Source organism: Rhyacophila brunnea, unplaced genomic scaffold (genome assembly GCF_057557595.1).
Source record: "Rhyacophila brunnea isolate RB1 unplaced genomic scaffold, BYU_Rbru_1.0 scaffold_4, whole genome shotgun sequence".
In the NCBI taxonomy this organism is placed as follows: Eukaryota; Metazoa; Arthropoda; class Insecta; order Trichoptera; family Rhyacophilidae; genus Rhyacophila; species Rhyacophila brunnea.
The window spans coordinates 38,762,223-38,781,749 of record NW_028233068.1 but is presented as its reverse complement, the minus strand read 5'-3'; the positions used below and the strand labels follow the sequence as shown (position 1 = coordinate 38,781,749).

Below are 19,527 nucleotides of genomic sequence, written 5' to 3'. Positions count from 1 at the left end.
TTGGGACCCACCTCTTAGACGTCTTAAGACCATATTCCATTGGCAGACGCACAGACCCAACCCGATCCAACGATCGACGCCAACCGTCGTCGCTAACAGGGGGGCGAAAGAGCCATACAAAAATTATACCCGCTGATCAGCCTATCTATCTATCTATGGTCGCTAACTATTTGCAATTACACGCAACGATTCAATCTCGTTGGTCCTTGATTTGATTGGTTAAAATAATACTAGTGTTGCTGTTATTAAAAATATAGGTTGAGTGAAAACTAGATATTTCTTAGATTGGTGGCTACACTGAACGCATTCCCGCGCAATTTTACGTCAACAAAACTGAGCTGTCAGCTGTCAAGCCTAGCGAGCATCAGATCTGTTGAAATTTATGCGGCCGTTTGACATTATTTATAGAAAGTTTGTATACTTATTGTTAATTTACATCATGAATAACTGGGCGAGCTTGAATCTCCAAACCAATTGAGTAATTCGAATATCGAAATCGAATAATCCAAAGACTAATTTATTGTAGCGAGTATGGCTATATTTCAACTGGCTCAGGCGGTCAGGACTCGCCGTAAACGAAAACACTGGGTCAAAAGTTGGCTAACTGAAGAACAGCGTGATCGCCATTGAATATGGCGGATTTTTTTACGTTCCACACTATATCTTTGGCGTGTATTTATTCGACGAGGACTGTGTCCTCGGTGATACTCCATATATATTTTTTAAGTTTTCGCCATCTTGTAGTTGTTCAGTTGAAATCGACCAGTAGTGAGTAGAATGAAATGAACGACCGTTTGCATGACTCAGGCGCATATTCGGCTATTTTCGTACGCATTCGGCAATCTTCGCTTGATAATGAAAGGATCGCACGACGGATAATAGAAAATTTTCCACTTTCGACCCGATCGCTCACGATCCTTGAAAACCATAGAGAATAGAGTTTGACAGTCGTGGCAGACGATCGGGCCAGACGCAATCTGCCAATGGAATATGGGCTTTAGAGAAAAGAGGGCATAAATATAATTGGTAATGCTCAGATTCCCTAGTAGCGAGTCGTGGAACTAGTTAATGCTGTCTTATTTGTTCTAATTGAAATAAAAAAAATATTTTTTATGAGTGTTACCAATATGAATGAAAGACTGTTGAAATAAGAAACACAACTACACCTGCAAGGTTTTTTTTACAAAGTTATTTCAATGGGAAGGATGTATTTGTTTCTTATCTTTCTTCATTACAGTTTTAGCATCAACTTCAACTTTAGTTACTTTTAATCGCAGTGAGTTTGATATATCCAATTTATTTCGGTATTTAGTTTTAATGTTAACCATAGCCGAAAATCCGACCTCACATAGATATTAGGTAGTAAAGAGGAGGAGGATTTTCATAGCTTCATCGAACAGGCAAGGATAATTATTTATCAGCAACTGAGAGCCAGAATTTCTGTTTACGATTGAGCGCTTGGCCGTAGTCATGGGGCGTGTACGACGCGGAATAGGCGCGGGGCCGGGCACGGTAGTGTCCGTAGTAGCCCGCGCGCGTCCGGTCGTGTTGAGCGTCAAATCAGGGATAGGAAACCATAAACACAGAAAAGTTTTTGCTGGAAAACTCCTATTTGAAATGGCAAAACTTTGCAGCAAAATATGGGGACAATTAAATCAATATGGAAAGCACTTTAACAGAAGAATTTTATAACTTATACAAGAAACTGCGGGCACAACCAGACAAATTTTTCGAATAAGAGTAACATGAGCAAATATTTTTAAGATTAAGAAGGATTAAGTATATTCTAATTGATTTAAGGTTTTTACTATTTTTTTTTAGTCTTTCTTTTTATCCGAGTATCGCCTTTCGGCATCTTCAAACACCACCAATGGTGAATACACACTGTCATCTAATACAGTTAATTCCTGTTTATATGGTAAATTTATATTTAATATTATTATATTTAATAAAAATAAATAAATAAAAACCTATACATAAGGTCCAATAAGGTATAGGTTTTTATTTATTACAACATATTTTGTTTTTATTACAATTTAATAATTTTGTCAGAATAAGTAGTTAATTCCTACTAAGTAGCCATTAATATTTATTTTTAATTTTTATATCTACCTACTCGCAAAAATTGAAAAAAATAAAAGAATCGAAAAAATCTGGTGCCTGGACTGACACAATGTACGTTCCGTCTATAAAATGGTGTTTTATTTGTTGGATGATATCCTGCGAAACATGGATGCAGAAGTCACGAAAAGTTAAAGCAATATGGTGTAGTATTATATAGACATTATGTTTTTAATTTTTGACTTAATCTCCTTCTCACCAAATCCAGAAATATTCATTGTAACTTCTAAGAGCGGAATGCAGAAACATTTGTCATAACTAAAATTTCCTTAGCAGAAAACACTATGCAGAAACACTGTCCTTAGTTATGATCATTTTTATTGAAAATAATACCATATTTAAAAATTCTCGTTAGGTAAATTAGGTAAATTATTTTATAATTGTTAAACGATGACAAAAATATGACAACTGCATTTTATAAATGCAATAACTATAAATACATATAAATATTTAATTATAATACTCTTATGTTTCCGTTATAAGTCATTATACGTGATTCCACAGGCACCACAAGACTTTTTTTAACATGGTAACACTAGCATCAAGTGTCATTCTTCATCTGGTATTTTGTATTTCTGCGGGCTGGCGTATAAAAATAAAATAATATTCTGCAAGTACATGCCAAACGAATTAACACTATCAATATCCATATTGAGATACATTGTTAAATGAATTTGAGTGTATGGACTGTGTTATAGACATGCGAATTTATTTTGACAGCAGCTGTCAGTGGTAAATGGTAATACAGAAGGGGGCGTGTTCATAACAAAAGTAGTCTATGTTTAAGGATTCCTTAACTCTATACTCAGGATTGTCTATAGTTAAGTCATGCTTTTCGGCGACTTATCCTTAGGAACGAAATCTTAGATTGTGCATTCCGCTCTAAGTCATTATGAGCAAATTGCCTAGCCTGTTTATCTTTATATAATGGAGATCTGAAATTCCATAGGCACTCATGGCTTAAATATTCCAAAACGAATTTATAAGTTTAGAGCCGCATGCAGAATCTAAGAAATCGTTCCTAAGGATAAGTCGCCGAAAAGGATGACTTAACTATAGACAATCCTGAGTATAGAGTTAAGGAATCCTTAACCATAGACTACTTTTGTTATGAACACGCCCCCTTCCGTATTACGCATGAGTGCAGGACCGTAACAAAAATATCGATATTTTGAAGTATCATTACTTTATGAAAGATACATCGATATTTTGCTATTGATAATTTCTTTCGATAACGATGGATATATAATAAAATTATAAATAATCCTTTGCATACAACCATAATTTAACAACGATATTTACAAACATGTCCCCCGCAAGGCGGGGGGATAACAGGGCTCTAGCCTGGGGGTCAATCAGATACGTGAGATAAACAAACATCACAAATATGCTCTCATACTAAAAAAGTCGCCTGCGCACTATTTATTTCAACGATTTTAACATTTTAACAATAGTAGTACGATGCATTTTTTTATTATCGTATGTCGCGATACTTGACAACTCCGCAATTCAAATAGATATAAATTCTAATGGTTTTAAGTTTTGTACTATTCCATTTTAATCGTTTTTTGCGACACAGGTATCGCCTTTCGGCATCTTCGGGCACTATGCACACTCACCAATAGTAAATACAATTGACACATCGACCCGGGTCGTATCATGACCCATTCACTGCGTCCAACGCAACTGGTGCGTTGCCCATCAGGTGGACATTAGATATAATAAGCATGTTATTTAAATGTGATAATTAAATATTAATTAAATGGTCCGCAGTGAATGGGGACTGCGGACCTTTTAATATAGAGATATATTAAAAAATAAACAAAATCACTAAAAATACAGTGAATATCCTTCATTTTACCTCGAACACCGTTTGAATGCTGTATTTCGAAAACGTTGCTTGACAAATTTTAAAAAACAGTGACATAAGTTGCAAAAATCTTCATATTACCTAAATACACAAATGTTAGTAGTTTTTTTTTAAAGACAACGGTTAACATTTGCTATAAAATAATATATTTTACATCTACCTACCTATTTATTTTTATACCTATAGGATTGTTTTCACTATTTTGACTAAAACACAATAGTGACTTGTAACGGTTTCAAAATACAGCATTCATTTTGAAAACGCTAATATTGAGCGTCGCATTGCTTTTAACCCTAAGTAAACTTAAAAATCCTGGCCTGGGGAGTAGGGGCCCGGTATAGGTTGTGTGGACCATCCTTTCCTTAAAGGACGATACTTTCTTTCGATACGATACCCATTCCATGTATCGATACTTTTTCAATGGATAGACAGGCCTATTCTTTTTTTTTTGGTCCTTATGTTCGCCGGATACCGCGCAAAAAACAACAGTGTTACCATGTTAAAAAAATATCATGCGGTGCCTGTAGAATCACGTATAATGACTTACAACGGAAACATAAGAGTATTACAATTAAATATTAATATGTATTTATAGTTATTGCATTTATAAAGTGCAGTTGTCATATTTTTGTCATCGTTTAACAATTATAAAATAATTTACCTAAACTATAGGAAAGAGAATTTTTCAATATGGTATTATTTTTAATAGAAAAAACGACCGAAGCTTTAATGCCAGCGCTCCATTGGCGAGCCAAAAGTCCGACGACAATAAGTCTTCAGATTTTTCTACGTTCTGCTACTGGCCAACAGACGTTCAACGAAACGAGTATATAATTAATTTGACGAGTAAAACAGTCGACTTTGACAGCATAGATAATATACGTATATCTGACAGTTAAATCGTGATGGCGTTAAATGATACCGACGTTTTTTGTTTTTTGGGTTATTGGGTGGCAGATAATGTAATAACGAAGCAAAGGGTACACAAATACTGGGTGAAACATTGGATAAGGAAACGAACGACATTATCCCACACAAATTTAATACGAGAATTGCGTTTGCAACCGAGCGATTTCCGCAATTATTTGCGAATGTCGGAGGATGTATACACAGAACTGTATAATTTGGTCTCCCCATTTATTAAAAAAAAAAATACTATGATGAGGGAAGCTATTTCTCCTCATGATAGATTATGTGCAACCCTGCGATTTTTGGCTGCCGGCGGAACATTCACTGACTTGCATTATAGAACTGCGATTGGAAGACAAACTCTGGGCAAGATAATTCCCGAAACTTGCCAAGTCATCATTGACGTTTTGAAAGGAGAATATTTCAAGGTGTGTATTATATTATACGTCATCTAATAAAGTTGGGCAAATTTACAAATATATCATTAACAAGTAGACATTGGTTGGTCTTATAAAGTGAACGTTTAGTGGATTGTTTTACCTATATAAATCATAGACGGCAACATCATAAGAATGGCAGACAAGATGCATTTGAGATAGGTATATATATAGTCACAAATAAGGCCATCGTTGACATGCTAAATATTCAATAGACCATTAGAATGCTGTACCTAGCCAGGACTTTCCATATAGGCTGTAAGCAAGCTGCTTAATTATTCCTGTTGAATGTATTGTAATACTAGTCATATTCTTCGAAAAGCAAGCATGGAATTTGATTTCTAAATGAGGCCACATAATAATATAGGTTTGCTAACATAGCTCAAATACTTACCATTTGTTGTATCGCTTAAGCTAAGGTTTATAGGCATAAAAACAAACAAAAAAACAAATATTTTTACAAGATATTTATTCATACAAAAAACATTAATTTATTATACCGGCTTTTGTACATTTTTGCTTAATATACGATAAACTGGTTGAGTATGAACAGTAGTTGCTGGCATTATTTTGTCACTTTGTCCCATAAAGGCAACTTCATGCATCAGCTTCTCGGCCAGCAATCTTTGTCCCTGTGACATCGATCGTAGTTTCATGGCCATCATTTTGCCAAAAACATCAAATTCATCTTCAGTCTTGCTTAGTTTGTCGGTGATTAATTCTAACACTTTGTTGGCGCTATCATTCGATTTTTTTCGTTTGAACGATGGGGGTTCTGGTGCTCTATTGAGATTCGACCTTGGAGTAGTCGACAACGTGGATGTTGAAGGCGAATATTCTATCTGTAAATAAAATGTTGATTATTTTTTGTTGCAGTTCCCTGATACGCACGAAGAAATGGAGACGATTGCAGAAGAATTTAATAGTAAATGGCAATTTCCAAATTGCCTGGGCGCAGTTGATGGGAAACACATTGCAATCGTGCCACCTGCAGGCGCCGGCTCCCACTTTTATAATTACAAACATTTCCACAGCATTGTTTTGATGGCGATTGCAAATGCTAATTATGAATTTATTTATGTTGATGTTGGAACAAATGGACGTATTTCTGATGGAGGCGTACTGAGAAAATCTGATTTTTTCAAACGTTTAGACGAAGGCAGATTAAAAATACCTGCACCAAAAAAACCTACTGCTAATTCTGATGCACTGCCATTTGTTTATATTGGCGATGAAGCCTTTGCATTACGTAACGATTTCATAAAGCCGTATTCACAAAGGCAATTAAATCACAGTAAAAGAATATATAATTATCGGACATGCAGAGCCAGGCGAATTATAGAAAATGTTTTTGGCATTTTAGCTGCTAGATTCCGCATTTTTCAAGCTCCAATAAACATGAAAATTGAAAATATCAATACAGTTGTATTAACTTGCTGTGTGCTGCACAACTTTCTTCGTCGCAAATCAACACATACTTATACTCCTTCTCATGACCTTGATAGGGAAAATCCTGAGACAGGTTTAATAGAGCTCGGACTGAGGTCACAGGACACCTTAGCGCCTTTGGAAGCAACGACTAATCGGAACTCGACTGCCAATGCTAAGAAAGCGCGAGGAGATTTCGAAAAATATTTTAATACTACCGGGGCTGTCACATGGCAAGAAAGTATGATAAGCAATAGATAAATTAAACCAATGTAACAATTTAGTTAAAATGTTTTACCTCAATACAATCTTCGTTGTTTAACGAGTTGGAGTAACTCTCATCAGGAGACATGTTTTCCAAATCGTCCACCATGCTGGATATTGAGCTCGATTCTGTAAAACAAAATGTAAATTGTTAAAATACAACATAATACTCAAACTTGTTTTTTATTATCTCTCCCCTAAGTACCCATTCCTTCATACGGTTAATATTGATATTGGTATAATTGGTGTAATCCAGTATATCGGGTATTTTCAAAATGTGTTTTCCGCTGTATTCCTCATAACCAAACTGTACCATTAATTTTGATTGATGATTGACGATTTATTGATTGTCTCTGAAGGAACCTAACTCGAGCGATTTTTGATTTTATGATCATTTCTTTTCTTCTTCTTTCGACCATGTCCGATCATAATATGGACCTCCACGGAGTGGAGGTTTGTATTGACAGATTTTGTTTTTACGAGAAATGGATGTCAGCCACTTGCTCAACATATTAGGTCCATACTCTGACTCATACACAAATTGAAATTTAATGTGTACTTGTCAGACCCAGGATTTGAACCTGGGACCCGACCACGACTCAATAAGCCGCGCTTCCACCGCCATGATCGCACCTATATATTATTATTTCTTACCTACCTCAGTAAAGAATAAATAATTTTATTGTGACTAGAAATGATTCATAGCTGTATGTTTTAATTGCTTAATAGTAGCTAATCTAATGCGATGTCACTTTCAGAGATACGACAATGTCATAGTCTGCACGTGTATAATAAATAGCTTTAAAGCATTCCCTCGTACCTATATATTATTATTATTTATTACCTACCTCGGCAAAGAATAAGAAATTTTATTGTGACTAGAAATGATTCATAGCTGTATGTTTTAATTGCTTAATAGTAGCTAATCTAATGCGATGTCACTTTCAGAGCTAGGTACGACAATTTCATAATCTGCACGTGTATAATAAATAGCTTTAAAGCATTCCTACGTACCTTCCATTTGGTCGTTCAAGAACTCCAAATTTTTATAGTACCACAGTTTGGGTAGATAAACTGCGTCTGTGCCGGCTCCGCTTCGATATGATGTCCTTACTTTATTTCTCTCCTTTCTGTAACCCGACCTCAATGTCTGTATTTTCTTTTTAACATCGTCGACCCTTGCCTGCGGCTCCACCTTGATTAAAATCTCCAAAAGTTCCGCATACGCCAAGGACTTGGCATCACGATTCTTGTATAGTGGGCTGGTCGTCTTCCACAACGATGGGTTGTCTTTAAAACAATTAATAAAATCTTCCAAGAAACTTTTCGAATGCACTCGTAGATCTACCATTGTTGTTATCGATGTGAGATGTCCGAACACTTTGAATGACAGTAAAATAATGATGGCGCTGTCGTCCGTCGGCATAGATATAAATAATGTGACGGTAAAGCGTGGTGAACGTACGAATTTCAGCGGCTCGGCGAGTAAAATATCAAACATGTTTGAAATCCAACGAGCCTGGTCTGCGGATTAAAAAGTCCGCAGACCTGGGGTGCTCCACGCGAAAAAAAAGTCCGAAGACTGTAAATCGTCTGACTTGCGTGCCAATGGAGCGCCGGCATTAGTGTCTTCGCTCCAGCGCTGTGCCATTCTTACGGCAGCCGACAACTAATGCACTCGCCTGTTCAGATTTGTTTCGTGGCTTGTTTAGTATATAGTGAGAGGTGGTGGGGGTCGCTACTCGCCCGAAATAATAGAATAAAATGGATCGGATTGACTGACCATTTTACTAAACTACTCGACTAAATTTGTCTGCTCAGACACGGTTTTTTACCAAATCACTCGCTACTTTACTAAATCACTGGCACAGTCCCAACAAGGCATTAGGCCTACCGCGCATGGACGATTACATAACCGCCCGTAGCATTCGGACAATCGTTGGTTTGCTCGCGCATGATCCAATTTATTACCGGCCAGTATGTTTGAGCGCGCATGGCGTGATATACATCGGAGGCGATCCGCGCACACTGAGGAAGTGCGTATGCGCGCGCACTGAAGATATGCGTCCGCACCGAAAAATGGCGAGCGCGATATGATAAGAAACGTCAAAATGGATTTTGTAGAGCTTATATTATATATAGAGGTTTTGTATAAATTATCAAACTGTTTTAAAACGTGGGTGTATATATTATTAATTTATTAAGAAATAAACTGAAAAAATGGGACTGGTACGCGCATGCAAAGCCAATAGGTACGCATCGATGAACTGTCAAATGTGGATCTCGTAACGGTTCGATGTATGCGTGCGCTCCATACGACCGCGTCACTTGTGCGTGTATGTATGAGTGCACTCTCGGCCGGATATGATGTGTCATGCGCGGGCTCTCATTTAAAGGCATTGCCAATGGGGCCCCGGCCGGTTCGAATCGGTGTAAAATTTTGTGTATGAACACAGATTTTCAACTCGGCCATTCGCTCGATCGTCCATGCGCGGGGTTGCATTGCAATACGATGTTACAACTCCTCGATTGTTGGCCGTACGATAGTAAATGGTTCATGCACGGTAGGCCTAATACACTTACGCGAATTGGGTAAAAGTTGTAGCAATTCTGAAAGCGCTATAGTGTACGTATATTTTTCATATTTAATTCATAAAAATTATAGAGAATTTGGCGTAGAATATTAATATTATTTACAATTTTAAATCTGGCGCGGAAATAAAATTATAGTCTATGTCTGCGTCGCTGTCGCATTGGTGTGATGATAAACGCGAAATTCCCATCAAATGCAAGCGGCAGCGACAGCGATAGCGGTTGCGTTGCGAATTCGCTGCGAATATACGTGTTGGTTTGTGCGAGCCTTTTGCTAAAATACTAAAATTTCTTGGTGCTTGTACTCTAAATTCGCTGACAAAAAGATGGCAATACTGCCTATGGTCTATGACTCTATGGTATAGTGTGATATTTAGCTATGTTATGAGTAATCAGGTAATCCGTCAAAATATTCCCATATTTTTTTGAGCAGAGTCGTAGTCTGGTCGTAGTGCAACATGTTATATATTTTAAAATGATAACCAACCGTGTTTTTGTTTAAGATGCGTCTTATTTGACGTCGGATTATGAGCGAAATTTCACGCACATATTTTTGAATTTTGTTTTTCATTGTCAATCAATACAATACCATTATGTCTCAAGGGGCAATTGTTTTGATGGCTTGCGGGTCCTTTAGCCCTCCGACGCCGATGCATTTTCGTATGTTTGGTGAGTAAAATAAAATACGTCGTAAATTATTCAGGCATGTATAGTTTTACTAGAAAAGCCAATTTTTGGTTGTACCTTGTAATTGATTCAATAATTATTAATAAGGTGTATTCTCCTACCTATCTATTTTCTATTTTTTTGTACATACTGTAATATGACAAGACTTATCGTAAAATAATTACAAGATAAAAAGAACTTTTTATATACGTTTTTAAATTTTCTGTGGAATCATATAAACTTGACTTGACTAGCTTAAACGATAAAAAAAAATGTACCTTATAGAAATACTGAATACTGAAATGTCATTTCATATTGATTTCCATAGTAACGCACGTATATATTATTTAATAATTTAGTTGCTAGGACTCTAGCAACCAATAATGGTATCGAAATAACTTTTCATACAGAACAGAATTAACTAAAAATGAATTCAATTCTACTTATAGATGGCTAAAAGTATTAAAAAATGCATTGGCATCGTGTTCTCATATATTCTAAAAGTTTCAAATGTCTAGCTAGTCAGGAAGTTAGTTAAAAATTTATTGCAAGATTTGTACCGGATAAATAAGAATACGACCTAAGAAAAATGTTGTAAAAATATGTCATGTTTATTAAATTTTAATTGTTTTTTTTTTAATAAAATCTATAGGTAAGTACATACTGTACAATGATGCTACACATTAGCATTAGCAAATCGATGCCCAACAAGAATTGCACAATAATTCTGAAAATATTTTTCTCACTCAATTCATTTGACTGGGTGGGAAATAAGGTTATTAAATCGAAATTTGTATTTTTTGTGGGTTATCACAACTGATAATGTGTTATGTAGACCTACATTATTATTATTTTGTCCAAAATGTTATCGGTTTTTCTATTCCCATCCAAAACTGGCATTCAAATTGTTTGTGCCTAATTTATTTTTATTTATAGTGAAAAGTGTTAATATGGATTGCATATTTTGTGTTATTTTTTTAATACCTCGGTACCTATTTTCTGGATATTTTTTACTTCTTATTTCGTATTTTATTGTTTCTGATTGGTGTTGTATATGTTTTATGCTTGTGTATTTTCTGAAACTGAAATATAATACAAAACTTGTTAATACAGAAATAGCAAGAGATTACTTCCATGCAATTGGAAATCACAGAGTTGTAGGCGGCATCATTTCACCGGTTCATGATGAATATGGTAAAAAAGACCTTATTTCTGCTTCGCATCGGTGCAACATGCTCCAGATGGCTTTGAATTCATCAGATTGGATAAAACTTTCAAAGTGGGAAGTCAACCAAGAAGGGTGGACCAGAACAAGACCAACCTTAAAATATCATCAGGTTTGTTCGACCACAATTGAATTTAATTTATTAGAGATATTCTGTATTTTGTGAAAAAAGTTTACCAAACATTGTACTTATGTCTTTTTTAAAATACAGTCGAACTTGGTTATTACGATCACGGAAATTACGGAAACATTCCTTGCCATTTTAGTTTATGATTTTCTCCATACATTTATTCACTTTTATAACGAACTACTTCTCGGGTATACCGAGCAAAACTTTTAAAGTGTCGATTGTTTAAAAACAACATTTTCGACCCTAAGCAATAAAATCTGACCGGGCAGTTAACTAGACCAATGCCGCTGGGATCGGATTAAGTTTATGACACTACTTAAGTGTCTTAAGTACCTAATTAGTGTTTTCGCCGACAACATTGAAAAAGTATCCACACATATGGTTGAAATTGCATGTAAAAAATCCAAGCTTTGTGAAGTCAGTAGGTACCTACCAGTGCCGGCGGCTCAGCACTTCATTACAATAAACAACATCTTTTGTATTTTATGAATGCCATGCTTGTTTCGGGGATATTTACGATGGTTTTCAAATATTTTATGTTCAACGCTTAAATAGAACGTGGCGCGAAAAATGTTATATAACGATATAACGAATAATGATTATAACAAGCAAATTCAGTCGGTCCCACCTTCCTCGTAATAATCAAGTTTGACTGTACTTATTTTTTATAATATTCTATTAACTGGAATAGGAGGCAGGGTTATACTTCTTACTCTTTTAATTAAAAAAGATGATATCTTTTTTATTTCAAACGATGAATCACGAGCGTCAAGATTATGAAATGAAAAGTAAATTGAACATACATTATTTTGAAAAACACTTCTGGGAAAATATATTATAACCAATAGATAAAATCTTTTTGAAAAAAGTAAGACACCCGGCAGCAATCAAACCTGCATCTTTTGGGCTTACGCCCGGTGCGCATTGTCCACTATGCTACAAGGGGAATTGACCAGATAAGTGAGATAAACGCATATCACAAATTTTCTCTAATCGCAAAAAAAAATCTTAATTTCTAATTCTAATAGGGTTTCCATGGAAATAAGCCGAACCAAATGGTTTATGACGGTCTCACCTTATGCCGAAACCGTTTATTGCCGTAATAAAACTTGTCGAGTGTTCACCTACTTAGCTTCGGATTTGTATATACGGGCGCCGCCGTGTTCCATTATGCTCTATGCAAATAACGGTGTTTGTACATGCGCGCCTATTTGAAACAAGTATTCCTTATATTAAAACAGAAAAATAATTTTTCTCTATGGTCAGTTTTTGATGTCTATGGGCACTTAACTGTCAAATAAATGACAATTTCTCACATTTTGCCGCTAGATATCCCTAGTGGTCCATATATTTTGAACTCGCTATTACATTTACTTTCATATTATTTCTTTTATTTTTCGATTAATACTACATTATGGCCGGATAATCCGAATGCCGAATAAACGTTATTGAATAAATAATCATTACAATATAAACAAATGAAAGTAAATGGTTATCGTGATAGTATACCTACCTACCATATAATTATTATGCATAAATCGATTCCAGCATAATCATGTGAATTGAGTTGTTCAAAATATTATATTACTTGTATTTATTTGATTTCATGAATCTGCGTCTGATGTGTATTTACTAACGAGACTCTTAAATTTGAAAGCGTCGCCTCTTTTACGAAATTTGCGGCATTGTAGATTAGCTTTATCTACGAAAGCAAAGTTTACTACCTATAAATAAAGCATTCATGATTGAATAAAATAAGCACCAATTATAGAATCAATTGTAAAATAGATAGTACCATTAGACAATAATCAAAATAATACACTGAATCATAATGAAATACGGAAGAAAACAAGAACCTATGACAATTATCAACAAACGCGGGCTGTCAGTTGCGATCTGTCAAAAATGGACTCTGCCGAATTTTGCAATCGGTTTCGCTAAACTTATGGTAGAGGGGCATTAGGTGTTCGGGTTCGGCGAGATGCTTATGTACTAAATTTGGATGAACGCAATTATACGGGCGTATTATATATCTGGCGTAAAATCGCATTCGAAAATTTTGGATGAACACCCTATAATTCTGCGCTAATTTCTTCCAGGCGTATTAATATTTTAAAATATGTGGTTGTGTAATTGCATTTTTTGGTTAATGTTTCTTGATACACTGAAAATACCCTTAATTTTACCTCAAATACTATTTGAAAAACGCTACTATTGAGTGTCACACTGCCTTTAACCTTAGTCATAGGTAGGGGGCCCGTCAAAGTTCCTGGACTGGGGGCCCGCTTCAGGATGTGGAAGCCACGGAAATCATTATATACTTTTATTCAAAAATATGATGTTTTTCCAATTTTATTTTTTACAACTTCAGTTGTTTATTTGTATTTGTTTGTTTGCTTAATTTTTTGTGCACTTCGTGGCATAGGCAAAGTTGCTTTAAATGATATTTAAATATTATTTTCTTTAGTAGGTAAGAAGTTTACCAAGAAGTGAGTTCCGGCACCTTTGTTTTTTAAAAAAAAGCCCTGGTTGTGGATACAAATAGTCTTGACAGACTTATAATTATAATATTTACAGTGCCATTATTATCATAATTTTTATGAAAAAGGAATATTTGAAAAGAATTTTTATGATCCAGTATACGGTATCTTCTCGTTTATAACGAATATAGTATTGAAGATATTGGAATAATAAGTATGCCTTAACCGCTCGTATGTGATATATTGCCTCTTCCTTGGGTGTTAACACATTCGCGGACACAATGTCTATAGACGTCCTGTACTGTACAATGTAATACGACACAATGTGTATAGAAGTCGTATTTTGGATTAAAAAACTATGTTCCCTATCTACTTGTGTCACGATGCGAACATATTTCCATTACATAGTGTCGTATCTTAAGACATACTTATTTCTATATATCTAATCGAAAATTTAAAAAATTAAAATTTTAGTAATTAAGATTTTAATATGTGTCATATCACTTTACCGGCAGGTCGCCGCTATCGCTCTACTGCCCAGACGCAGTTCGGGCCATCGCCACTATCGCTCTCCTGCTCAGACGCATATCGGCCCACACGCCAGCGTGTAGCGTGTAAAGTAGACCGGCTTTCAACTTTTCTCGGTAGATTGTTAAACTGTTTTGGTCTTCAACGAAGCTCTTATTGGGGTAATAATTAGATTCATTTGCGAAAATTCACATTCACGTTCACATTCACTAGAAGAAATGGTGCCTAATAGAATTCAATGCACATATCAAACGCGATAGTTTTTCTGGATATGTCTTTTCATTTGAGATGATTCAGGAAAATTAACTTGTAATAGGTATGTAATCGCAAACAATGTTTCATCTAATTGCTTTTGAAACATTAAAAATACCGTGAAAAAAGGTGCTGGAACGCCATTCCACCACGTTACATTACAAAAAAAGCCCTGCATTTACGTATATTATCTATGATTTGACCATAGATTAAACCTGAACGAACGAATCAGGACGAACGAATCGGTACATCTAATTGTACTAAAGTCTCCGAATCCTTCCTAAGTGACTCATTTCCCACATGAATTATGGTTAGTGGGTCGGGTTAAGAATAATTATTTGTCGAGTATTGACACAATAATAATAAATTGTATTCTACAATCGCATATTTTTAAAATATTAATACTAGCGTAGTAAAACAGTGCCGCGGGCGACTTTTTTCACTATTAAAGCAAATTTGGAATTTGTGTCTATCTCACTTATCTGGTTGACCTGCCATTCTGGGCCCCTCCCTGAGCCTGTTCCACCGTGTTACATTACAAAAAAAGCCCTGGGAATAACTAGTCCTACTGTCGGAACTCGCAATTTTGACATGACTATAGATTTCCTTGGGTACAATGGAGTGAGAAGAATAAACGGCCCAATAATATTATTAATGAATACTTCTTTATCTTCTTTCAATTCCAGAACTACATGAATTCTTATCTTAATGACAGCTTAAACATCGATGCCATAGATGGTAAGGCAGCATCATGGCTACCGGATGACATACTCAATAGGTCCTTATCTAGGAGCAGAGATGAGATTGATCACTCTTGTGTAAATGAGAACATGGTTAACGGGAACGAAGGGGAGCGAAATAACAATCGAGTCCAGCTTAAACTACTTTGTGGCGCTGATCTCTTGGAGTCGTTCGCTACTCCTGGCTTATGGTCGGATGACGATGTGAGTATCTCCATTTTTAGCCCTACCGTGACACAGCGACAGTTTCGTCGCTGTGTCAAAATACATTGCAGTATATGGAGGTGCGCGCACGAAGCAACGTGACAGTCGGGTGACTTTTTAGTTCCTCCAGCCGTGTCTGTACTTTTATATGAAGCCCGCGCACGGGCGACAAATTGTTGCTCAGCGACGCGTCCGCAGCTCAGTTCAACACACGACGCTGCGACGGGAGGACATACAAATAGCATCAGTATCGCTGATGAATTGGAGACCAATGCATAATATGATCTGATAATATCCCAACTCCTCCTTTAAAGTTCCTAGTACTGTAAAATGCTACAACTTTGCCTTTTTAACTTAACATAACATAACATTACCTAAAACAGTCAAATATACATAGAAAATACCATAATTAATAATAGCAGTAGGTACCTACCTATTAGCTTATTGATTTTTGTTTTAAAATATATTTGTCTGAATCTTTTAGTTTTGTATTGTTCTTCATTTTGAAATACAAATTTGTTTGTTGGTTGTGTAACTGGCATTTTATTGAACTAGGTGTTTTTAATAATATAATGCAGTAGGCGGTTCTCGTGGTGCAGTGCGTAAGGCGCTGGGCTTCTACCTGAGAGTTTTGGGCTCGATCCCGGTGAGGACACAGTATTTATGTGTTTTTCTCAAAGCCTGGGTGTTTGTGATTGTTCAAAATTACTAACAACCACCTTGTGCAAAAAGCAAAGACATGGTTATTAATAATTTAAAAAATAAATATTATGCAGTACCTATTTGCCAACAGGATTTTTGTGTTTTATAATAATTTTTTCCAGCTTTTTTTACCTTGGTTTTGCAATTTATTCTGAAATATAAATAATAGTATTATTTGTTTTTTTTGTAGGTAACTGGTATTTTATTGAATTGACCATTTTATTCATATTTAAAGCATTAACTTTGTGGTTAAACTTTTTTTTACTTACTTTGTTAGGTACTGTTTATTTGTTACAAAGTGAAAATTTGTCATCTATGTACGAACTCAGTGGGTACCTACCTACTGTTACAGTTGTTTTTTTATTGCTATTATTATAATTCGCCTTTAATATACATAAATGAAAAAAATGATAGTTATATATATCACAAGCACCAATGTAAGAAGCCATTATTTACAAGCAGCATAAACACATGTCCCAGTATTAAACTGGTTTGTATCTAAGTTTTTTTAAGGAAAATATATCTTCTTAATGCATTTTTTGTTGGGTTAGTCTATTTCAAAGATTTTATCTCATTGGCAGTGGTGTTAGGTAACAACACTTAGTTTATCTATACTCTGGTATTAAGTAATCTCTATGTTGTATCTACCTCTCGTCTTTATGAGGTGTTTCTCAAAATGTTTCCCATCTTAATTTATTAATACAGGATTTACGTTTTAATGTTCCTCTTATTGATCAAATTTCTTTTTCTTGAAATATTTCAGTTGGAAGCTATATTGGGGGAGTACGGATTGGTCGTCATAACCAGGAGTGGAGCTAATCCAGAGAAGTTTATTTACGATTCTGATGTTTTGACAAGATATAGAGTAAGTAATTTTTGATAGTTTTATTTAGGTTTTGACATGAAATGGAAACTGAATCAAGCATGTGGACAGCGTTTAAACATGTGAATAATAATCGGTTGTCAAGAAAAACTCTATTGTATTGTACCCATAGAGCGACTTCTATATTCTGGCTGTCATGTCAGAATACTTTATATAGATATTGTCTTGTGGTATGCAATGCAATGCGAATAAATGGAGATGGGGGCTTTGATATTTATGTATGTGAAAAAGCAGCGGGATTTTTAGTTCTCGAATTGGCCATGATGACATGTAGGCCTGAATATAGACGATGTACTGTAATTTAAACATAATGCCTCACTAAATCCAGTTTATATTGGTTTTTTCCAGAAAAATATTTCAATCATAACTAATTGGGTCCCGAATGAAGTCAGCTCAACAATGATCCGGAGGTTGATCCGGAGAGGAGAAAGTGTAAAATATTTAATTGATGACAGCATCATATCCTACATAAAGCAGAATCGACTGTATGGAATTTCAGATAGCAAAACGTAAATATTATTTTAATATTTTTGACCTGCAGTTTTGTCATATTTTTCACTAACTACCCTGTCAAATAATGTTGTTACCTGTTATACTACTGGCTCAATATTGATGAAAATTGCACAATTTATAATAGTGATATTGAAACTGCATCGCGTTTCTGTTAGTTTTTTTTTTTAAATTGATTCATGAGCTTTTGACGGTTATGGATGAGATTTTTTTTTGGCGTAGAGTTAATAAAATGCTTTCATACTTTCGTTCTGGACGGAAAGTAAATTTTAAAAGAATTAAAACTCTCATCCTTGCTTCTAGATGAAAATAAATTTAGGGCGCCCTGAAACGATTAAGTTTCAAAACGACTAGCTTATGGAATATAATGCCTGTTACCAATTTAGCATTCATCTCGAAGTTCCGAAGTTGAGATAAAACTTCTCAAAAATAGCACACATCTAAACCGACATGCACTTGGGTCCAACCGTTGTATATCTCATTGATGTATTTCTGTCTAGTACTTTTTATTACCATATTTCACGCAGACAAAGTTACGGGTTATTGCAAGTTCTAAATAATCTAACTATAAACGACTCATTTTAGACATACACCTCTTTATTATAACATATTTTCATATAGTTTCATATAAGACGGGCGCAGGTATTGCTGCTATGTTCAATAATATTGTTTTTGAATACAGATTACCAACAATCAATAACGGAACAGTGAGCTAACATATTTTTTCCCCTTGCATGCATTCGTTACTGGATGGATCACCAAAACGTGCAGTAAGTACCTCTCTCCATTTATATTTACGAAGCCTTGCATAATGACCCCCACTCCTTCACCTAACGATGTCGTAATGAAGTCCCCGGTCGAATTCCAATCGCTGAGAGATGACAACGTCACAAAAACACGTAATACACACCTATCAACAAAAATAATGAACTACCTGATTGGGGTAGATGAGACGGACACGAATGAGGTGTACACTTCGAGCAATCAGTATGCGGGCGGTCAAAAACGATCAAGGCTCACCAATAAAGTGTCGTCTTCCGGCGACTTGCCTCCTAAATCATTCTGCTGTGATCTGAATCAAAACTCTTCTGACCCATCGGAAATGACATTGCCAAGAAAGGCGGTGAAAGTAATCACAGATCTATCAGGAGTTCACAAGATTGTGAGCGGCAAAAAAAAGGTACGTCTTTGCGAATCGAATCCTTCCGATGATGGTTTCCTTTATTACAACTGCGGGATATTTCCTGATTCAGATAGTCCAGTGATTTCTATTAATAATGATTCTGTATCTGATAGTTTTAAATGTAAGAATGAGCAAGGCTTGATTTTAGATCTAAGCAAGTTGAAAATTGTCGAGGAAGTGGCTCATGAAATCACGGACAGTCCCCGTAGTCCACTTCGAAATTACGATGAGATCGTTAAGTTTATCTTCTCCGAGCATGGCATTCAGGTTATCAGCGATAGAGAAACCATTGTTTAGAGTCCGGTTTCTCGTTTTCCTTTTCTCGAGATCAGTTGACGGAATTGTGTGATATTCTGTAGGACAGTTGCATGTGTTACTTATCTTAACGAGAAACTTCATTTTA

The 19,527-nt window shown here is 35.6% G+C and overlaps 1 protein-coding gene across 1 annotated transcript; it reads left to right on the top strand.

Moving 5' to 3' along the window:
* The first annotated feature begins 10,007 nt into the window (after nt 1–10,007).
* On the top strand, nt 10,008–19,527 carry Nmnat (nicotinamide mononucleotide adenylyltransferase). Its single transcript, XM_085953632.1, has 6 exons — nt 10,008–10,290; nt 11,401–11,624; nt 15,589–15,846; nt 17,312–17,413; nt 17,780–17,940; nt 18,713–19,527. The coding sequence occupies exons 1-6, from the start codon at nt 10,215–10,217 to the stop codon at nt 19,419–19,421; spliced, it is 1,530 nt and encodes a 509-aa protein (XP_085809758.1). The 5' UTR covers nt 10,008–10,214; the 3' UTR covers nt 19,422–19,527.

Excerpts from the sequence above, each read along its gene's own strand:
- Nmnat (XM_085953632.1), top strand. The coding sequence starts at position 10,215 with ATGTCTCAAGGGGCAATTGTTTTGATGGCTTGCGGGTCCTTTAGCCCT. Across the intron at positions 10,291-11,400 it reads GATGCATTTTCGTATGTTTG|AAATAGCAAGAGATTACTTC; the intron begins GTGAGTAAAATA and ends TTGTTAATACAG. Across the intron at positions 17,941-18,712 it reads GGAATTTCAGATAGCAAAAC|TAAGTACCTCTCTCCATTTA; the intron begins GTAAATATTATT and ends CAAAACGTGCAG.